Source organism: Gymnodraco acuticeps, unplaced genomic scaffold (assembly GCF_902827175.1).
Source record: "Gymnodraco acuticeps unplaced genomic scaffold, fGymAcu1.1, whole genome shotgun sequence".
Classification (NCBI taxonomy): Eukaryota; Metazoa; Chordata; class Actinopteri; order Perciformes; family Bathydraconidae; genus Gymnodraco; species Gymnodraco acuticeps.
Genome location: NW_022990224.1, coordinates 1,742,807 through 1,764,338, shown reverse-complemented (window position 1 = coordinate 1,764,338; position 21,532 = coordinate 1,742,807). Strand labels below are relative to the sequence as shown.

The 21,532-nt window shown below is 39.4% G+C and overlaps 2 protein-coding genes across 6 annotated transcripts; one reads left to right on the top strand and one right to left on the bottom strand.

The window, feature by feature from the left end:
• Positions 1-957: 957 nt before the first annotated feature.
• LOC117547805 (YY1-associated factor 2-like) lies at positions 958-4,493 on the bottom strand. Of its 2 annotated transcripts, none has more exons than XM_034218638.1 (4): positions 4,356-4,493; positions 3,945-4,070; positions 2,207-2,359; positions 958-2,084 (listed from the first exon to the last, which is right to left on the bottom strand). In XM_034218638.1, the coding sequence occupies exons 1-4, from the start codon at positions 4,379-4,381 to the stop codon at positions 1,847-1,849; spliced, it is 543 nt and encodes a 180-aa protein (XP_034074529.1). In that variant the 5' UTR covers positions 4,382-4,493; the 3' UTR covers positions 958-1,846. The 2 variants fall into 2 exon arrangements, with proteins under 2 accessions (XP_034074529.1, XP_034074528.1); XM_034218637.1 differs by lacking the exon at positions 4,356-4,493 and adding an exon at positions 4,179-4,319.
• A 547-nt stretch (positions 4,494-5,040) lies between these two features.
• On the top strand, positions 5,041-21,494 carry LOC117547836 (periphilin-1-like). Of its 4 annotated transcripts, none has more exons than XM_034218715.1 (10): positions 5,041-5,204; positions 5,843-5,858; positions 7,179-7,252; positions 7,624-7,857; positions 8,253-8,314; positions 10,454-10,516; positions 10,759-10,940; positions 13,768-13,838; positions 15,170-15,556; positions 20,882-21,494. In XM_034218715.1, coding segments are annotated over exons 2-10 (1,248 nt in total). In that variant the 5' UTR covers positions 5,041-5,204; positions 5,843-5,857; the 3' UTR covers positions 21,056-21,494. The 4 variants fall into 4 exon arrangements, with proteins under 4 accessions (XP_034074606.1, XP_034074605.1, XP_034074603.1 ...); XM_034218714.1 differs by having other exon boundaries at positions 5,805-5,858; XM_034218712.1 differs by lacking the exon at positions 5,041-5,204 and adding an exon at positions 5,349-5,599 and having other exon boundaries at positions 5,805-5,858.
• The last annotated feature ends 38 nt before the right edge of the window (positions 21,495-21,532 follow it).

The window sequence follows — 21,532 nt, the reverse complement described above, 5'->3', positions numbered from 1 at the left end:
TGGTTACGGTGCCGCGTGCCAGGGGTTGCCGACCCCTGCGCTACAGTATCATTGGAGTACTGAACTACTGATTTGTTGACATCAGTTGAATGTTGGAGCAGTTAGGTTGTTTAACCTATAACCCCCTGATCCCACCGGAAGCTGCGGCTGCGCCGCGACCTCCTCCTGCGTCATAACCCACCAGGCGCGTTTCAAAACGTTGCGGAAGCGGAGCGTCGTGTGTGCAGCCTCGCAGTATTCCACCAGACCCGCTGCGCCAAAAATAGGATTCATCCTATATTTTAGAAATTCCTTGCGGCGAGGAGCTTCTGGTACGCTTCGAGTCGCGGCACCCGTTGACTAGAGTGGCCGCGATCGCTAAAAACGCCGCAGCCGCTCCTGGTGGGATTAGGGGGTAACAATGCATGTTTTATTAGTGATCACATATTTTTTCACAAGGAAAATAATATGGAAAATGCCTGGCTGTCAAATAAATGTTCACATTTAACCTGAAAGCCTAATGTAAAGTATAGAGTATCTGGTATAAATACTCATATCTTAGGGTTTTATTTATATACATTTTGTGAAAAATAAAATGAGTTGCTTTTCATAATTTCTGTCAAGGGCCTTCCTCTCAAGACAGTTTGAAGAACATGATGAAAGATAATTATAACACACACATACAGTATGGTGAAGTGTGTGCAACTCATTAATTGACCTGAACTGCCTGCACAAGTTAAATATCAAGTCCATTGATTTGTCATTTCTCGCCTTTATGGAACAGATCTGTAAATCTGTGAATAAGGTTAACAAATTCAATACTTCCATCCATTAATTGTGGAGACACTAAAGCAAATTATTGAGGTCAATAGCTCAGTTTCAGTAAAGCAACATTTAAAGAAATCCAAATGTTTCACAAATGGTTTATAAAAAAAACAATTGTAGCAGGGAGAACATCTTGAAATAAAAACATACAAGTATCTAGAACTTATTTTATTTAACAGTATTTTACAATATAAACCATTCTATAGATTACATCATGCTTAACTCTACCAAGTGAACGAGAAGCATACTTATTCAATATTTGAACTCAAATGTTAGACAGTAAAAAAAGTATTGCATCCAATGGCATAAACTGGAGCTGGATCAGGCCAGTAACCAACAGTGTAATGATTTACTGAAAATTAAACAGAGGAATTAATGCTAACAAATGTTATCATGAACATTGGATGCCATTAAGTGCAAATTACGATAACAAAATAAAAAAATAAACTACAATTCTGAGATGACATTTTATATTTTCTTTCACAATGCATCATTTATTCTGTGCAGCAACAACCAGCTCAGTGTGATGCTGAAGTAACACTGAGGTGTTTAAACTTGAGTAACCATAACACGTGGCACAGTTCATGACATCCAGGATTTAATGCTACCGTTCCTTTTTTCCGTTCATCATGCTGCAACAGTTCTTTGAGTTGAGCATACAGCACACGTCCCGAATTCTTTATCATCGTGGGATGGCAGTGAAAAATACAGCGTTGTATTGTATGTACTCCAGTTTGAAACCCGCCTCGGCCGCCACTGCGTCAGGCCGTTGTGTCCTTGGGCAAGACACTCTACCCGCATTTGCTCCTGTGGGTAATGTCCGCAGTATTGACATTTACATGTCTAATATGTGTAATACTAAAGCGCTTTGAGCACCTGTAAAAGCGCTCTAAATAAAAAAGGTAATCCATTATTAGAAGTGAATGCTATCATATTTGCATTTAAAGTATTTAACGAAAAAACGTGCATGTTGAATTGTTGAAACTCGCGGCTGTTGAGAGTGCAGAAGAATGGGGTGTGTGAAGGTTAGTGAGTCTCTCCGTTAACCGGTGAGGTTTCCCTGTGAGGTTTCCCTGTGGGGCGAAGAGCATCGGGACACCCCCCGTTCAGTGTTATCAGAGCTGGAGCCACTTTGACTGTGTTGGTCTGCTAAGGCAGCACCTGTTGAAGTTGGCGTGGGTTTGGCTTTCTCCTTAAAGTCTGTGATTATTACAGTCAAGTCTCCAACTGTGACTTCTAGATGCTGGGCGCTGCTCCTGTCGATGTTTTTTAACCGGGGCCTGGTGTGGAAAAAGGTACAAAAAACAATTTAAAAATGTTTTTGGAGGATTACAAATATCTCAGTTGCAAAGACCACTGATTAAGATGAGCCATTTGACTATTTCCTTTAAAAATAAATTACCTCGTTTTTTTATGGCTTTTCTTTTTCAGTGTTGGGTCTTTATCACTCTTGGCTTTCTCTGATTTTTCTTTTTTCTCCTTTTTGGGGAGTGTGGGTGATGCAAACTGCTGATTTGCTTGCTGTGTGACCAGCTGAGAAACAGGCCGTGGTTTTCTGAAAGAGACAAACAAATATATATTGGCATTGTGGTTACATTCATATATGTTTTAACTTAAAAAAATATATAGTCTACTGTTTAAAAATGGTTTTAAAGTCTGAACAGTAATCAGGTACCCATATATACACTTTTAAACATATTTTGCTTGCTGTTATCATTCTTTCTAGTCAAAAGTGAAAATGCTTGCTAATGCTATTTGGATGTAATTGATGGGGGACAACATTCACAGCACTCTTTTTGGGTTCAAATGCATACACAATTTCATATGAAGTTAATATGTGGATTCAGCTACCTTACCATTTACATCTACATTTGTCAAATCAAGTGTGTATCTTTCAAATTAAAAGTAGAAAACACCTGCTTTCCGTTACTTCTAACAGTGTTTGGAGAAACAGAGCTGCAGCTGAGGTAATTGTAATATTAAGAGGGATTGTCACACTAAAAAGGACAATAACCTTGAAGATACCCCCTTGATTTGATTAACTCATACTTCTGAAAGAATATTACCTTGGAATACATTTCGGCACAGAACTAGGACTGTGGATATTGCCCCCCATGTATTTAAGTAAAAGGACGGAATCTCTTCACGGTCAGTATGAGCAATATAAATAATAACAGCAAAATGGCACCGTACAACTGTTTTAAGAACATTATGAAAATGTAAGTGTTTAAAGGCATGCGATACATTTCCTCTTCATTTGACCATCTTTTTGTGTCTAAGTGTTCCTGCGAGTGTGACCATCGGCTTTACATTTTATGTGTGATGTAGGGATATGTAAATGTTTCAATATGCTGCCTGTTCATTGGATCGTCTAGCTTAAACTAATGTAGTCTACAACATGCCTAAAATAAACCATACTTTTATGAATGTTTATAAGTTTGGTTGTGTTTTTAAAGAGGTGTTGATTGTCATTTTGGAGGCTGGGGATTGTGATGCTGTTGATTGCAATGCGTTACACTGAAAGGTATTTTTAAGTAGTCTACCCTACCCCGAATGACATAAATAGTGTGGACAAGATAATAATAACATCTCAGGATAATGCAATACAATTTAACAGCACACAAATCATGGTAAAATACTGAGGTCCTGACTACAATTCTTTGCAACAACTGTCAATTTTGACAAGACATCCAAAATCTATATCTTCGGTTGTGTTGAGCTGTATTTTCTGCATTTTCACCCACACAAAGTTCTATATTTTAAAGTTTAAATAGATGTCTTCCCACTAACAGGAATATAACTATATTGTGGAAACTCTGCATTCTTTGTTTATTTTGGTTTTCATTAAGAAGTTGTAAAAATGGCTAAAATATCCCCACAAAATGCTAAGGACAAAAGGCCATAACCCAAAACTACATACAATTGTTTCCATAAAGTTCAATCAACCTCTATCTATCTCCCTTTTCAACAAACACTGAACATTAAACCCTTTATGCAGATAGGATTTATGCATGGATGTTAGATAGCTGATACTGAGTGTATTATTATTATTATTATTATTTAAATCATGCATTAAAGTAGTTTTGCATTGCTCTGATTGTTGCAAAAATACACAGCCAGACTGCCAGAGTTATTCTTACCGAGTGGACGTCCCCTTCCGCACATCACAAATCATGCACTTGAACTCCTCAGCGGTGTTCTTGAACGTGCAGACGCTACAGTCCCAGTAACCGTCATCTGCGGAGGGCTTAGGTTGCCGCTTTGGCCTTCAAACAAAAACAAAACAAAAACACTGTGATAACGTCACATTTTCAAAGAAAGACAAAGATGACCGAAACAAGAAATACACGACTCTAAAGTTATGTTCTGCTCACAAGTCAGTCACAGAGAAAAGGGGAGCTTTCAGTTCACACAGGCAGTTTTCCCCCATACTAAACCAGCAGCCAGCCGCCATGAGCACTTCAGTAAAGCAGCTCCATCCATTGACCGAGCTTTCTGCCCTCAAACGGCCCGATAAAGTCTTCATCTAAAGACACTAGCAGCAGTTTTACCTTGTGGGGCTCTTCTTGTCTCCCATCTTACGTAACTTCGACCCACTGGAGTTAAAACACGTCAATGTTACAGGTGAAAAAACGCATTTAGCTGCAACTCAGATGTCGTAGAAACTCCTGTCGAGGACAGTCACGTGACGCCGGTTCACCCAATCACAGTTAATGTAATCACAACAGACGCTGTAATAAATGTGACACAACATTGATGAAGGGCGCTTTGTCAATTTGTTCATGGTAAAATGAGTGCGGACGTAGACATGTTCCATTGAGGAATGGGGAAGTAAAATGTAAAATAATACTATGTATTACTTTTATGTTCAATAAAATGGCATATTAACAGAGATCTGTGGACTTTGTATGTTTGAGGAGTTGACTTCATATGTTTTTTATTTTTAAAACCAAGTCCTACATTTTGTTCTAATACATTTGTATGCGTGTTTATGTACACCAAACTACAAAGTAAGCACAATGTAAGAACATGGTGAAAACGTAATACATAACAATTGTGCTTGCATGAAGGGTATTAGATTATATTGACTTTAAAACCCTTTATACTCTACATTTTGTAGGAACATTTTGTACTTTTGATTTTACTTTATTCACTGAGCAGCCATAGTTAGACACATTACCACCAGTCGCCACCAGAAGGCGGTAGCGCACTGTTTTCCGGATGTGGTCATTCAGCAAAGAAGAGCGTCCATGCTAGGGGTTTGTTTTGGTTCTCCTTTGCAGATCCACGAAGAAAACAATTCGATTGTCGAGTAACTTTTTAAGATTAATTGTTTGTTTAGCAATAGGATAATTATGTAAAACGCACTTTGTGACCAGGAGTATTACGATCATTTACAGGTGGGTGATTTTTTAGCGACTTCCTCTTGTGCTGTGATGCTATTAGCTACATGTGTACTCGAACAGTGCCACTTTAATTATGTGGAGTTTCGTGATACAGGAAATACATTTCAGTTAGTTAAACCATCTCAATCACTCGCTGCAATTGCTCTATTATGCGTTGTCTAATGATGTCCACTTCCCCTATCGGACTTTCGATGTTTGGATCACACATATTTTACGTTTACTTTAAAAGATAGTGTGTAGTGGTGATTGTTGTAACATTGTCCCCAGCAGATGCCATTTAAGTATACATACACTGTAATACATCAACTATTTGAAAGAGGGGTTTTACTTGATGCGAAGTGAATGTCAGAAGGCTTTGGTAGAGTTATCGTTGTGTTGGAGAAGTGGAGGTGGGTTTGATGTTAACAAAGGTGTGTGGTGTGTGTGTGTGTGTGTGTGTGTGTGTGTGTGTGTGTGTGTGTGTGTGTGTGTGTGTGTGTGTGTGTGTGTGTGTGTGTGTGTGCGTGTGTGTGTGTGTGTGTGTGTGTCTGTTTGGGTATATGTTCAAAACAAATATACCTGCTTAACAACACTCTACCCTTTCCCTTCTTCAAGGTCCATCATTCTCTACTGTGACATATTGTGAATACCAGACAGCAGACCAAATCAGTAAGTACAAAAACAAAACAGCACTTTGCATGTGTTACAAGCATAGCAAGATTCAAGGCTTTTATTTTCATTTGCACATAGCTACAGTGTAGATATGTCAATGAAAATGTTAGGTCACAGGCTCCTCCAACAGTGCAACACAATAAACAGATAACATACAGTAGTGCTGGTAAATACAAACAAAATAGAATATCAATGTAATAAATGATCTTTTAGAGAGACTGCCACCTAAAACAGGGCTGTACCACTTTTCTCAACATGTGGAAATGTCAAGTACACATACCTGAGCAAGTTAATATAAGCCTACCAGTGTTAGGCTTTTCACTTTGCACACATTCCAGTGTCTTAAGATGACAATGTTTGGGACGATCAATTATTTATCATCTATGTCTGCAGACCCCTGCTTCTTCACCTTTTTTTCTTCTGGTTTGATGTAGGATAATTTCCCCAGTAATTACAGCCACTAATAAGTCAGAATCTCAGGAAACCTGTTTACAATATGGACTTTTAGTGTGAAAACCATTTAGTGAAATGAACATGAGATGAGCATCAGAAAACTTGACCACTCTGTGTCTTATGCAGACTCAAGCTGATGATATGAGCCCTGTTAGTGTATTCTAGAACCCCGAAGGCAGGAGAGACTGAAAAGAGTCAAGGGAAGCTTATAAAAGTTAACAGCATTTAATTACACAAAAGATGCGGTGGTGTACAAATGAAATGTGCGAATGGAGGCGCTCTCCTCATCCGACCGGTCAGTACAGGTCAGCAGGTAGAAGGGGTCAATCCTTGGCTTGCTCTTCCTGTTGTCATCTGAGGTCTTCTCCTATTGGCCGGCGTCGTCGGGGGCGGGTCCAATGCAATTCCTGCCTTTTTCCGTTGTTAAATTATATCATTCTGGTGTCTGTGGTTATTTAAACATTTCCTAATAAACGTTATTCAGCGGTAATAAATGAGTGCTAAACCCAGTGTGCTCGGTGTACAACATCATATGTCATTTAACTTTTGATTCACGGTTTGAAAATGCAGCATTTCGCCACGTGCTAATTAAATAGTGTATTTAATTCAAATTACACCATATCAACATTGATTTTTAATTTCTAACAGCCCTCACCTTGGTTAAAAAATACTTCCTGACAATGCATTCTAAATATGAATAACTATCTATGCAAAGCCTAAGAAAAAAACCCAGGATTTTGTGATGACAAAGCCTAATTTTTCACTGCATATTCATTAAATAACATAATAACATTTACTTGATAGCTGAAGTTTGAACTAAGGATCTGACCGATGGACAAACACATGACTTTTTTTTCTTTGCAGTGGCATTTCGCAATGGCCGAAATCCACTTAGAGAGAAATATGAAGAGTGCATTTTAGCAGCGGATTCGAGAGAGGTAAGGGGAGATGTTGTTTTCTGTATCCAAATGTATTAATTGAACTAATAAGTGCAGAGAACTGATTAGTTTACTGTATTGAAATCGCAATCATGTGTTTAGCTTTTTATGACCATGACATTTATTTATGGTAGTATTCAGTATTAATTTACTTTTCTTCTTTTGTTGGTCCCTCTATATTTGGGGGATATTGTTGTTGCATCTTAATCTTTAAATGCTGTGTTTCTGCTCTTTTTAATCAAATTTTGCACAATGCAACATTAATTGGCATCTTAGGAATAGGTTCATTTCTGGTTTGAAACATAGGTACTTGCAAGCATGTTTAAAGAGCGGATATATTTGATGTAATATAAACTATTGTTTTATTTCAGGTGACAGTCCATCGAGTTGTCAATATTGTGGAAAAGGGGAACTCCATGCCTCGGTCAAATGTGAACTATGGTTCTAAAAGTTCGAATTTTTCAATGTGGAATGATGGTCCTCGGAATTACCAGGACTCAAGAGAATTTCACGGCCATGACGGTTACCCACAGAATGACCGTCGATATTTTGATGATAATTCATACAACAACAATTATCGCAGAAATGCCTCACCTCCAAGAAATGTAAGTAAAAGTTGGTATGGTTTAAAGGTTTAAAGAATTACATCTGTTTTTTGTTTCAGGTTTTAACAAAGTTATTTTGACATTCAATATTACTCACAAAAACCAAGTGTCCTTTTTCTTTTACACGTCTTATAACCTTTTTAAAGTGGATAAAAAAAAAAAGTAAGCTTTGTTATCATCCATGTTAATGAGCACAAAGCTTTTTCACTGCTTTGATGGCGCATTGTAGCATATATTTACCACTTAACATGAATGTTTACTAAGTAACTTGCATGCTAACATGGATATACATCCTCCTTCGCATTTTCAAGATGAACACAATAGTGACTTGCTTCCACAAATGCTTTCATAGGGACCCTTTAAGTTTGTTTTAAATGTGATATTTGTTTTTTTAGGAGGGCCATTATTCCCAACAGCCCTATGGCAGAGATGATTTAAGGCATCAGTTAGCCTCAAGGTAAATAACATCTTACAATTATTTTAATATTTTATTTTTTGTTTGTCACATGCTGTTTAGTCAGATGGTCAATGTCTTCATTTAATTCTTAATGTAATGCATCAAACTGTCCACAAGGTGGAAGCATGGTTCCGTCTTTTGAAAGGTGAGTATATTTGCTTGATACACAACAAGGTGTGTGACTTGCATGTCAAAAACTGGGTCAACCAAGCTTATGAAAGTACATTTCACTTTAAATCTTTTTTTAAAATGATTACTTTAACATTTAACCCAATACTTGAGAATATCACATGTATTATAACAAAAATATTGCTTTGGCAAATACCTTGGCATACAATTAAATCTTTTGGAAATATATGAAGGAAACACTTTTAATTCTCTGTGACCACACTGCTGTTGAGATAAGTTGAAGAGCTTTCACAGAGTATCCAAGCCAAGCAGTTCCATCAACAGACACTCTTCTCGCCTCGGCCACTTTAACATACCAACACTTTACGAAGCTCCCCTCTCCAGGAGTCACACCAGGCTAGAGAGGGGACAAAGAGCACTAGTGTCTACTCACTCCACCAAACAACCCCAACCGAGAGGAAAAACAGCTGGACCACGCCCTCTTCAGTCACACACACACACACACACACACACACACACACACGCACACACACACACACACACACACACACACACACACACACACACACACACACACACATCTCAGATATTCTGAGCATCGTACAGCTAATTTAAATTAGATATGTTCAAGTTCCAATTTACCCTAAAATCTATTTGTATTTTGATGACTGTTTTACTGTACGTATGGGTACCTGCCTATTGTTTTAAGACAGACTCGACACACTGGCACAAACCTTATACCTCCTTTAATGGCACACATGTAATAATGCTCCATCATTTAAAAAAATAAAAAAACGGTATACCAGCAGTGTTTTAGTTTTGCAAAAGATTATGCTACAGCTTCTCCTGCAGCTGCGTCAGAAAACATAATAGTCTGTGGGATCCTTATTTATTTATTTATCCAAAGCAAGGGTCACTGTCATGGGGAGTGGTGGTGTCGTTTTTGTGGCCACCTGCGTAGACTCTGTAGCTACAAGTAGCCCCTTACCGTGCCACTATACAGCTAGGGGTGTGGAATAAAGACAAGAAGTACAAGAGCATAATAAAGTTTTTGCAAATGCCAAATTAATCATTGCCTTTTTTTTTCAGATGTCATTATTAGTTTGTTTTATCTCGTTGTAGCCTCGCTGGATGCCCTACCAAGTTATTGCTTATTTCGGGTCATTCCTTAGTTAGTGCCTTCTCGGCTTCAATATACGTGTAATATCCGGTGGAAGAACAGTTCCCTCTAGAGAACTGTTTTTTTTTTTCAAAATTAAGTAAATCACTCTTTTCTCTCTATCTGTAACCTTTTGATGTTAGTTTTGAACTGCATAGATGGCAAGTCAGTGTTTGAAGTAGCCAGGACTCAGCCTGCCATTTGCCAAACAGACCACGAGTCGTAAAAGTTTGAAGCCTTGTTAGACCTGCTCTTTGTTTAAGATGTGGCTTGAGTTCAGGCAGAGGTCATGAAAACCAGGTGCCTTTGGGTCATTTATACCTCTGGACTTTAAGGTCGTGCTCGGGCACAAGCTACAAGCCTGGAAATAAGGAAAATAAGTCGAAATTAGCGACGATTTTTTTCAGTAGATGTGCTAGGATTATCACACATCATAGTTAGATGACAGTGAATTGTGATTTCAGTTCCATATTCAGGCTTAATAATGACTCAGCCTCCAATTGAAGACACATAGGAATGAAAGAAAACCAAAATGGTCCAAAAGTGTGCCAACTCTTGCGAGTGCCAAAGAGGAAGATTGCCACAATTTCACAAATGAATCCGTATCCCACTGGGACTGAATTGAAGTCTTTGCAGTTTTGTTTTTTATTTACTCTGTTTCCATTACCCATCTGAAGGCCTTCACTGAAGGAAACAATTTCTTTAAAATACAGTAATTATGTAGGTAGTTCATTTTAAATGAACTAATATACCCCGATTAATCAAACAAATGTTTCCATGTGCAGAGCAGCTTTGCCTGTTCTTAATTTGTCTATAGTTTTTAATTCTGTGTGTTTTTTAATGTGTTTCAGAAGCAATAGAAGAGGCGCTCCCTATTTCCACGGCAGAAGTCGAGGGTCAGGCCCTCCTTTAAGGTCAGTGCCCGAAAGAAAGGTCACTGCCCTCACATCCATATGGTTTTCTAGTATACCTTTAAACAAACGTCCAACTCTGTTAACAGGCCTTAAAATAAGGGGTCTGGTTTTTTATTTAAGAAGTCGGCTAACTATCAAAATGACAAAACGATATATTATATGTTGGCGAAGAGCATTTACAGACATTAATTATCCAAAGCACTCAGAACTCCTGAAATTCTCCTTTTGTTGCTTTTTTTCAGTAGAGAAGACCGTGACGAGTACAGACGCACTCCTACACCTAAAGGAATGAAACGGGAACGCTCTCCTGGACGAAGGGAAGCACACCCACCTGTAACTGTCTGCTCGCTATCTAACACCAGCAGCAAGAGCTTCTCCCCTGACAGGGAGAGGAATTTAAACTACCAGCAGTCTCTGAAAAAGCGTAAGTATTTAGACTTCTGTGGATCTCAGCACTCAAGTTCACAGCTTAGAAAAGACCTCAGGTGCAATCAGCTGGAAGGTAATGCTACCAGACAAAGAGAAAGAATTAGAGTGTTAGTGTTTAGTCTTAACAAGCCTTCTTACAAAACTTACTTGTGTATTTATTTATAATGATATTAATTAAAACAGGATTAATAGCAGTTATACAAAGGCAGAAAAACAATATATTCTGCTGTTTTCCATCTTTGCATCTTTAAATCTATTTTAAATGAAAGAACCAACAGTAACGGCTTATGCTGTCTGACCAGCATTATATAATGTCTGAGAATAACACTGCACCACTTTAAACTACAAGACACTTTGTGATTGGCCACAGCATGCTAAACCTGAAGAAGCACAGATCATAAAACACAGTGAAATGATGAATTGACCCTTATCTAGTACAATGTTTGTCGTCACAGCTGTTATTCCCTCTGTACTGACAACAACAGAGGTGATTTTCCCTTTCACAGAGGCATACATATAATTATAATGTCTAAAGGTATTAAGCCATTCCAGGTGAAGCATCTGTTTTCCGAGGTGCTGTGTAATGTGAAGGGTCAGAGTGTGCTGAAACACGTTAAGATGTTAATTACACTAACAACCACACACACACTTACACAGGCTGGGAAAAAGGATACCCTCGGTTTATTGGATTGGCTTAGGATTTAGAACCTGACCTTTTCGTCTGTTCATGCGCCGCTTTAACGACCTCTTCAAAATCACTTTGGCTCTGTCATTTCACATGCTTTCTTTTGTGACTCTGACAGGCTTTAGAACTTTAACAAGCAATGCTGAGCTAATGAAATGTATGGATACACATGTTACAAAAACGTGTTAAAAGTGATCTGACATCAGCAATATTATTAGTCTGAGGCAAAGCAGTGTGGGCAGCCTTTCCTCCAGTGCTTTGAATTCCAAGACACAAAGATATTAAAGCTGTGAAAATGTAGCTGCATGTCATACGGCCTTTTGAAGATGTAATAAAACAGTGAGAGCACAGTTGTACCTCCCAACTCCACTCCCATCTGGGATACTAATTAGGCCAGCACAGCAATGTAAAAAAAGAAAGGGCTTCAATGATAGCGTATGTATATTAAGCTTTGTCATGCGAACAGAAGCTGTGTGGGCCTTGGTGGTCTCAGCCCTATCACAAAAATTGACATAAATGTCAACTCGAGAGATTTATCGACTAAATATAATCAGACCTCCAGATTCGGGTCACACCTTTCCTGAAGTTGCCCAGGCAGTGTGTTTAAAGGCATTGAAGTCACTAAAAGAACCAAGTTAACATATTTAATCAAGTAATTTGTTTACATCTATTGTAGTATTGGTTATTGTTCATGCAGCACATCAATAATAAGATGTCTTTACTGCCCCAATTTTAAATAGGAACCGTTTTTAAATGCAGACGTATAATTTTGAGCAGCCAATTAGATAAGTGTTTACCCGTATACATTGCAGATAAATCTCGCTGGGGAGATCAGGTTTCTCTAATCTCCTACCCCGCTTATGGAAACCAGTTTTCTGTTCAGATTAGTGGAACGCACTGAGGGTGTGAGATGCGGGGCATGAGCTCCCAGCGTACCTTCCCTGTGTTGAAGTTTTCTCCAGAGAATGAGAGAGTCGCATATAAGCTACTACATGTCGTAAAAAGAAAATTGGCCAGTATGCTCCAAAAGAAACCCTTGTTGGAATGTCAAACAGCATGTAGAAACCCCCCCCCACGTCTTTTAGACATCATAATTAGGGTGGCTGCGTCGAACAATTTTTGTAACCTTACAAAACCCACAATCTGAGAAACACGCCTCGGTTGTACAGCGATTGGCCGTATGCCAGATTTTGAAACTACTTTGCACTCTCTTGTCTAAATATGTGCACCGTGGTCCCCATTCAAACACTTATTGCATAAAGCTCCTGTGTATTATGGCAGGCCTCCTCTTTATGTGTGGCCATTGGGAACAGCTACACTTCAGCCTTCTTAGTCATATTAACTAGTTTGTTTTAGGCACACCTCGGCATAACACTGTTGTATTTCTGATGGTACACACTACAGTATCTGAGTATTCAGCCTTACTAGAGTCTTTGTGGGGTCCTGGAGAAAGAGCCACATGGGGACTACTTAGTCCCTGCTGAGGGACTCAAATTAAGATAGAGGCTTTACCTTGGCTCACTCTAATCACTGTGGGAGAGTCCTTCAGTAAAAACAAACAACTTGTTCAAATTAGATTTTTTTTCTAGACACATTGGAGCCAGCAGAAGACAATATTTCAATCTAGACACAGATGAACTCCTCGACCACTATTGTGTGGGAGGATTCGACAAGGGAGCATTAAAAAAACAGGGATTTAAAGTTTTCAGCTGCCTCATAAGGCCTTGGCTTTATGATTGTTCACGATGACAAGTGAGTGATTGTGTGATGTTTCAGTAGACAGTGAGTGTTCCTCTGAGTGTATATATAAAATAAAAGGTTATTGCATTTTGCAGTTATTAGACAGCAGAGTGGAGAGAGCTGAGGAACCAGTGGACCCTATTTGAACTGGGAAGGCTGCAGTAAACGTGGCTTGCTTCCCAGACCAATGACCCTTTAAAACGCTCCCCCAGAGTGGATTATACTACAGAGAAAAATCAAATAAAAATAATGCTGTGCTGCCCTTGTGTATTAGATTCATTTCAACCTCTTGTTATTGTTGTCACACTTTAGTCAGACGTTTTTATTTTCCACAATTGTCTGAGGAAGGTTACCTGTGTTTTTCTCCATTTTCATCTGACATTTCACTTCTCCATAGATAAGACCAGTCCGAGCCACACTCCCAGCTCCTCTATAGAGGGGTCTCCTCACAGCTCTGGATCTGCAAAGGTAAAGCCAACATTTCACAGTGATCTAGAGCGGTATAATCTTTACAAAAAACCTGTTCCAGTGAGTATAAATACATTAATTGAAAATGGTAGCTTCTACATGTTTTTGTACAGTTGCATCTAAAGTAAAAGCTTGAAAAGTCTCAGGTGATATGAGGTGTATATACAAAGCAATAACAATGTAATCATTTTTATATTTCCGAAGCATTGAATACCCAGGAAGACAAATGCAGTTTGTGTCATAATCCTTCAGTCCTCCCCTTTCTTGTTTTTGACATAAACATTTGGAAAGATGATATTATTTAACATATCACATAGAATAGGATAATTATCAATACTATAAATGCATGTCTTGATTAAAAAAGGATATGCATTCATCACATAGGTTTGTAATATTACAACAATCAAGATTCAAAGGTTTTATTGTCATATGCACAAAGGTACAGTGTAGAAATGGCAATGAAATTGTTCTGACCTGAGCTCCTCCAACAATGCAACATATATAATAAAATATAAAAATACAAAATAAAAAGTAGTGCAAAAAGTCTATATATATCTTTCTTTTATGTCATGAATATTGCTTATTATAAAGCAAACTCTCAGGTCTTAGTGTCCTGTGCATCAGTGACAGTATAACTTTTAATTATAACAGTATACAGTTTAGTAAAGTATATCAATGTATAGTACTTGTGTATTGGCCCGGCTCGAGATACACTTTTTGTTATATTCCATGGAATGCTCTTAACATCCCGATAGCAATGAATATCTTAAGTGCTTTGACAATAAATACATTAAAAAAAGTTCATCTGTGGAAGCCGTAGCGCTGTAAAAAGCACGACCAATCATTTGAGCCGGCCCGGCTAAAATTACTGGATGGCCTACCTGCCTGTCAGCCTTCCATCTGTGCACAAACTTATCTCGTGCCCTCATTGGTCATGTGCGCGTTCGTGTGTGTTGGAGGAGGGGCTCTGTAAGGAAGTGGCAGATTTTTTCCGGCTGTGTATTTTCAAATTCTAGCGCACTCGAGCTGGTTTCTCCAAAATTAACTACCCCACCTTTAAGAAAATAATATATTCCTTGTTAGAAAGCAGAACTGACTCATGTATTTGGGTCAGTTGACCTTTGACTGTAAGGATCCTTTAGTCAGAGAGAGGGACTGTAAATGGCTCCTCTTTTCTGTTGACATTAGGCATGCTTAATGAGACATGTACCAAAACAAGAGCTCAACACTTGTAAGAGAGCAGAGTTGTCTCCATTTGAAACACTTTGAAATCAGAACCAGCTTCTAAACCTGGTGACCCCAGTTCTAACCTTTCACCTTTGGCCCTCCAGGAAAAAGCTGCTGCATCTGTAGCGGAGACGGAGGAGGTGGTGGAGACCAGCGTGGAGACCAGCGTGGAGACCAGCGTGGAGACCAGCGTGGAGACCAGCATGGAGACCAGCTTGGAGACCAGCTTGGAGACCAGCGTGGAGACCAGCGTGGAGACAAGCGTGGAGACCAGCGTGGAGCCCAGCGTTGAGCCCAGCGTGGACACCAGCGTGGACACCAGCGTGGAGACCAGCGTGGAGACCAGCGTGGAGACCAGCGTGGAGACCAGCGTGGAGGCCAGCGTGGAGGCCAGCGTGGAGACCAGCGTGGAGCCACAGCCGACACCAGACCAAGACTTCAAGGCTCGCCGGTCGGAGGCCATTAAGGCTAAGGCTCTGGAAATTGAGAAGGTAGTACGATTTTCTCCATGAAACGACCCAACTTCTGTTAATACTCTTAACTCTCAACAATATAACTGTCTCAACTTTCTTTGTTGTATCCAAGCCTTTCCAAATGTATACCAGCCTCCAATATAATCCAAAATGCTAGTTCTTAACCAGACATCATATAACTGAGTTAAAAAAACCTCAGTTTCTGAAAGTGGAAGCTAGAGAAACTACCAGATTGCTTTAATGATTTCCATTAAAACCTTAAAGCTTCAATTGACCGTATTCCGTAGTAAACTAGTTGTATCATCTCTTGTTTTGGGTTAGTGTCTCATTTTAAGAATGAGCGAAATAGTAACTTGTACTCAGATAACAGGGTAAAGGTCACAGAGTGTATCAGTGGGACATTTTTTAGAGAAACTTAAGTGGTGCCCTACATTGTTAAATAACGCACACTAAAGTACTAACGTTGTTTTGTTTAAATAAAGACAATCTATGTTGTACACTGTAGAGCTGAGAAGTTGAAGCCCCCAAACTAAGGCTCCTAATAAATTGAAATGAGTTTCTTTACCATGTCGTTCCCCCCTGTTCTCGAGGAGTGGCACGTATACAGAAACGCTTTTTTACAATGGCTTTACGATTTGGCTGTGAGTCAAGGGGTTGATGTAAAAGGCGTATAAATGCGCCTTGGCTTGCTACACGTAATATTTAAGTTAATTGAGAGAGAAGGAGGATAAGTCAGCAGAAAAGTCCTTAGCACCTGAGGTTGTGATGCCTCTTGTGGCCTGCACGTTTATCCCTCCCCCTCATCGCTCGGCACTACAGTACCACTTATCTGTTCCCGTTAAAGCAGGGCAGGAATTGCCCCGCAGGATGCATGCGGCCCACCCACAGTGTGGTACGTCTCCTGGCATTAGTACACACATGCTTACCCTGCCATTTTTAACTGCCTCTAGAGACGTGGTGAGAGGCAGAAACCTCCACCGTGTCTATACTGTAACATCTGCCTCAGGCGCAGTTAAACACACTCCGATCCAACGGTGCTGTGTGCCAGACTGAGCAGATCAGTTAGGGGGCAGAGCTGGATCTCGGACCATCACCGCCATTTTCTTAATGTAATGGCTTTTGCTATTACAGCCCTGTTAGCATTGGGCCAGATCATTTTGAAATCGATGTGTTACACTAGCATAGCTTATTGTTTAAAGACCGAGCTTTTTGTAATGCATACTTTCTGTGGGTGTCTCAGGGTTATAAATGACATTTAGAAACTTCAAACAGATTCCTTTACGCAGTTAACATCCATGCTAATGACACACATTGTCATAAGATGTTTTTAAACCTTAAATGATTTGATTACAGGCTTAATGACCAGCATGCAGTTGTTTTGTAAACCTTGTGATGGAACAGATGACCAGCGGAGCAATTTATAAACCTTGGGATGGACCACAGAACAAATCAGAGCATGTAAAATAACAACAAAGAAAGAATATCCACTCTTAACATAGAAAAGTGCCTGGGAGTGATTTTCAAAGAAGTCCATTCATCATTGATTTCAATCAGCGCAAATGAAAGTTATCCATTTCAACTATTAGCCCCTCCATTGAGAGGTCCGGTTTGCAGCTTGAGTGATTAAAATGGCTCTTTTAATATCCCCTAATGTGTACCAGCCCTCAACTCATTACCCCACTTCCCTTATTATACAGGACCCCTGCCTGCATCAGTGCTCATTTGAACAGAGCCTCTCTAAATGTTCATGTGAGTGCCTTATGTATAATCTCACTCAGACCCCCAACCCCCACCCCGTACCCCAGCTCACTCCTGTCAGTATGTTCACAATTTGGACCTCCACCAACATCCGATTTGGGCAGAATCCCATTTTGTAAGGCTCCTCTTTAAGGCCCCTAGTGTTGCTGTTTCCACCCTGTGTGGCCCCTTAGTATCAGGCTTAAGATCAGCTCATGGTTCCCACTTTAGGGGGAGGTTTAGGTAGAACCTCCCTGCAGCCTTTTCCTCCCAACACACAGAGCACGCTCTGGTCAAAAGACCCTTCCTGTTTGTTCAAGTAACATGGGAGCAGTTTTTACAAAAATAGCACGCTGGTTGGAGCAGCTCCACGATCGTTGGAGCCGCTCCACGATCGTTGGAGCCGCTCCACGATCGTTCGATGCAGTAATTAATGTAAATTGATGCTCTCCATCTCGCACACATTTATATGCATGGTCATGCAGATAGCTTACAGTCTTCTAAGCTCTAGTAACATCAAGGGATATCACTTAATTTGAGTTCATAGTTCATTAAAGGGCCATTTTTCCCATCCCTTTCCTCAAGGCTTTCAATTGTGTAAAACTGTATGTACGGAATATAATGAAGTGAAAATGTAATCACTGTCAACAGAAGCTGTAGCTTAGGAACAGTTTTGTTTTGAACGATGGCAAACATAATCAACCCTAAGTGATTAGAGAGCTACTGGTTTATAGGACATTCACCACATGTTAGTGTCTTATTTTAACCGTGTTTCCTCTCACATCTTATAACCTGGAAACAATCTTCGCCTTTCCTAAAATCTGCTAACTTAGTGAGAAAGTTTAACCAAGGAGAAATCTACACTGTAGAGGTAGCGGTGTGGAAATCCTCCTGTGTAATGTTCAATTAGAAATAGGTTAAAAATAGCCTGGGAAGGGACTCGTATGTAGACAGAAGGAAACCTGTGTTGTTGAATGAAGTTGACCCTGAGCATAGCTGGCCACACGTATCGTGAGTCTCTCCTTGTGGTCGGGCCTGAAGACTGTCATTATGTGGGGCCGCAAATTCGCTTGACATGATCTTCAGACATTAAATCATTCGCAAGAGTCCAAACATCTCCCACAGTCTGAGGTATTTCTGTCAGAGGTTACTCCACTTGCCTTCCTCTGTGTGTGTACAATGCATGTTGTGATACAGTGTTAAACTGTATTGTTGTAATATTCATAGTTATTGACCGTACCATAAGAATTGATACATTTTCTCTGTAAGAAGAGCAACTCTGTTCCAATTGTACGCCTCTTATCACAGAATATGGGTTAAGCCCCTGTCACACTGTCCCGAAATTGACTTCGGGACAGTGTGACAGGGGCTTAAGGGATGCGGGAATGAATAGATAGGTGTGCAACTAGCTGAACATGCCGTAGCTGGTTTAGCAGGGGAATTATCAGGGAGAGAGAAATATGAAATATAAAAAAAGCAATGAAGAAGAACTGAAGTGATCCCGGGGCTGGAGGCGTTGAAAGTTTCATTGTAATTAGTAGGTAGAGCAGAAAATTAAGACCCTTTTTTTCCCCCCACCCCAGTCTTGAGTGTGTCATTTTATTTTCACATCACCTTATTTAGCCTACCCTTTCTCCACCAACATGTCCCTTTAGCCTCTCTTTTAGCCTTTACTTTGTGCTCTTTTCTGTGGTCAAATACAGTAAGCGATTCCCATGTGGCACATTTCTTCCAACCTTATTGTTCCATGCTGAATGTCATGTTATTTTTTAGTATTTGACCTTTTCTGTGTGTGTAAGACCCCACCCAGGCAGGCTCCCTCCCACTTTTTGATGAAAAAAAAAAGGATAGTCTTGATACAAACGGTGGCAAATCTATTAAAAAACTGTAGACTCACAGTCCCATATTGGATTTTCTATCCTTTCTCTTCTAATTTGAAACTTCTGTAAATCATATATTTCTCCCTATTTTCTTGCCCAAAAAAACATTGAAATTGTCATCAAGTACAGTTAAGTCATTTGACAGCAATATAATGAGTTTACAAAAGCTCTAGTGATCTCTATACAAATTGATGGATACACCAGCACGAGTTAGCCTGAATACACATTATGTAATGTGTATATAGGCAAAGAAACAGCAGTTGTGGCTTTAAATCCTCCCATAACTGACAGAATCCTGGAATATAGCCGTTTAACTGGTTAACCTCACATTCTGCTCAAGACTCTGATTTAGGTTGACAGGCAGCATTTTTCTTTTCAAAGTTAACAAAGCTGATGGATTTTTGTTTTATTCCATTTAACAGACAGTTAATGTTTGAAAAGATGCTGTCGACTCTTTCTTGTTTTAGAAAATGTGACTGCAACTGCCCACATAAACGAAAATGGTAATTCCAATCTTAAAAGGAGAGGAAACTGCAAACGCTTGAAATCACTACTTTGAAAATGTAGGTCCGCTGACACTTCAGTAAAATGGTGCAAAGATTGACTCAGACAATATGTTTTGGTGGCTAAATATGTCTTCTATGTCCACACATATCAGCCTGTTTTTGTAAGTTGACATGTCTCTAATCTTTGCTAGTAATTTTCCTTTGACAACTTGTAGTGGCCAATAAGTGGTTGTTGTAGCCACAGAGAAGCCTTCCTTTCTGCTCTAGTGACTCTAATTTGACGGGAGAGGTGATCTGGGCTGCATTAACTCAACCCTAGAGGACCCCGATGTCCCAGACTTATCCATGACGGACTGGTGCAGCCCTAAAAATGTAGGGTGGGGTTAGTTCAGGGCCTCACATTTAGCCTTTTCTCTCCAGGTGATAAAGATGTTGTGAGCTTGCACCTGGAACTCTAATAAAGGACTTAACAGCCGTTTTGAGTCAGCAGTAAAATCTGAGAGGGATGTGAGAGCTTGTTACAATGTGGTGTGAAAGAATGCTAAAGCACCAGTAACATACTCTGACACCTCAGGATCCTTTGTTATGGGCGGACATGCACTTGAATAGGCTCGCTGCACACATTCACACACCTGTTTAATGGAATACACCAATTCACCAGAGCTGGGTTCATTAAGTTCAAAGTAAGGCGTTGATAAAAGAGGTGATTTTTTTATATTATTTGGGGTCAGTTCAAATGTATTATGTATACACTGTATGAATATAGGTATTCTATGTGCATAAACTACCCACAAATCCAATAATTTTATGAGGTGCTATATGTTGTATTGTTATTCTGCCTAAGATTTCTGTAGATTTTGAAGTGATTCGTGATACCAGAGATCCTTCCAGACGTGTTGTTCAGCCTATACACACATAAGGCAGTTAACTTTAAGTCACAATCTTTCTTCCATCTTAAAACATGGGGAATAAAAACCCTCTAAAATACAAAACACTGGAATGCATCACTCAGGTTGATTGAAAAGCCGATATGTTTGATTATGTTAAGATGGGAATCAAATTGCATTTTGTTTTGTAATAACTCTTTATTTCATATTGCCAAAATGACCCGTAAACATAGAGTGCCTCAAAGACAGACCTATCTATTGATAAGGTTGGAAGTCTTTGTATTGTATCATTAGAAACTCTTGACACCCCTGACCTGATTATTTTATGTGCAGCATTACAGGCAGGACTGTGAGACATTTCGCACAGTGGTGAAGATGTTGGTGGCCAAGGAACCCACCTTGAATGGTTTGCTACAGGCTCCGCTGGATAATAATCTGCTGGAGATCAAAGAGCGCTGCCTTGATGCCCTCAGGCACTTTGTGAAGGAGCTGGATGAGGTATTATAGTAGCTGTACAACTCAGCAGAAGCTACAAGTCAACAAACGTATTCTTTACATGTATTTAAAACCTGTATTACATTTTTTAACCAACAATTAGCAACAGTGATTCATGAGCCATGTTGAAGAAAAGCTGTCAGATATTTAAAAAAATGTCAATTGTCTTGCTTTGTCTCATTGATAAATCTACTGATTAATGTAATAATGAAACTTTCCAATCAAATCATGTGTATCAGTTGTTAGCGATATGAGGTGAATTCTACTATCTGTATCTCTATTTCTTGCAAATCCTGACAGTGAGTACAACTAACAACTAATGTTTCTCAGATGTTTTTATTGTATTATATTTCAAATGGACTGACTTTCTATGTATAGAACATGCATTTTTATTGTCTTTTAGATGTCTTTTTAGTTACACTTTTAAATAAAAGCTGAGGTATTAAATATAGGTGATGTCTTCTCTTGTTTCTTATTTCCATTTAGTAC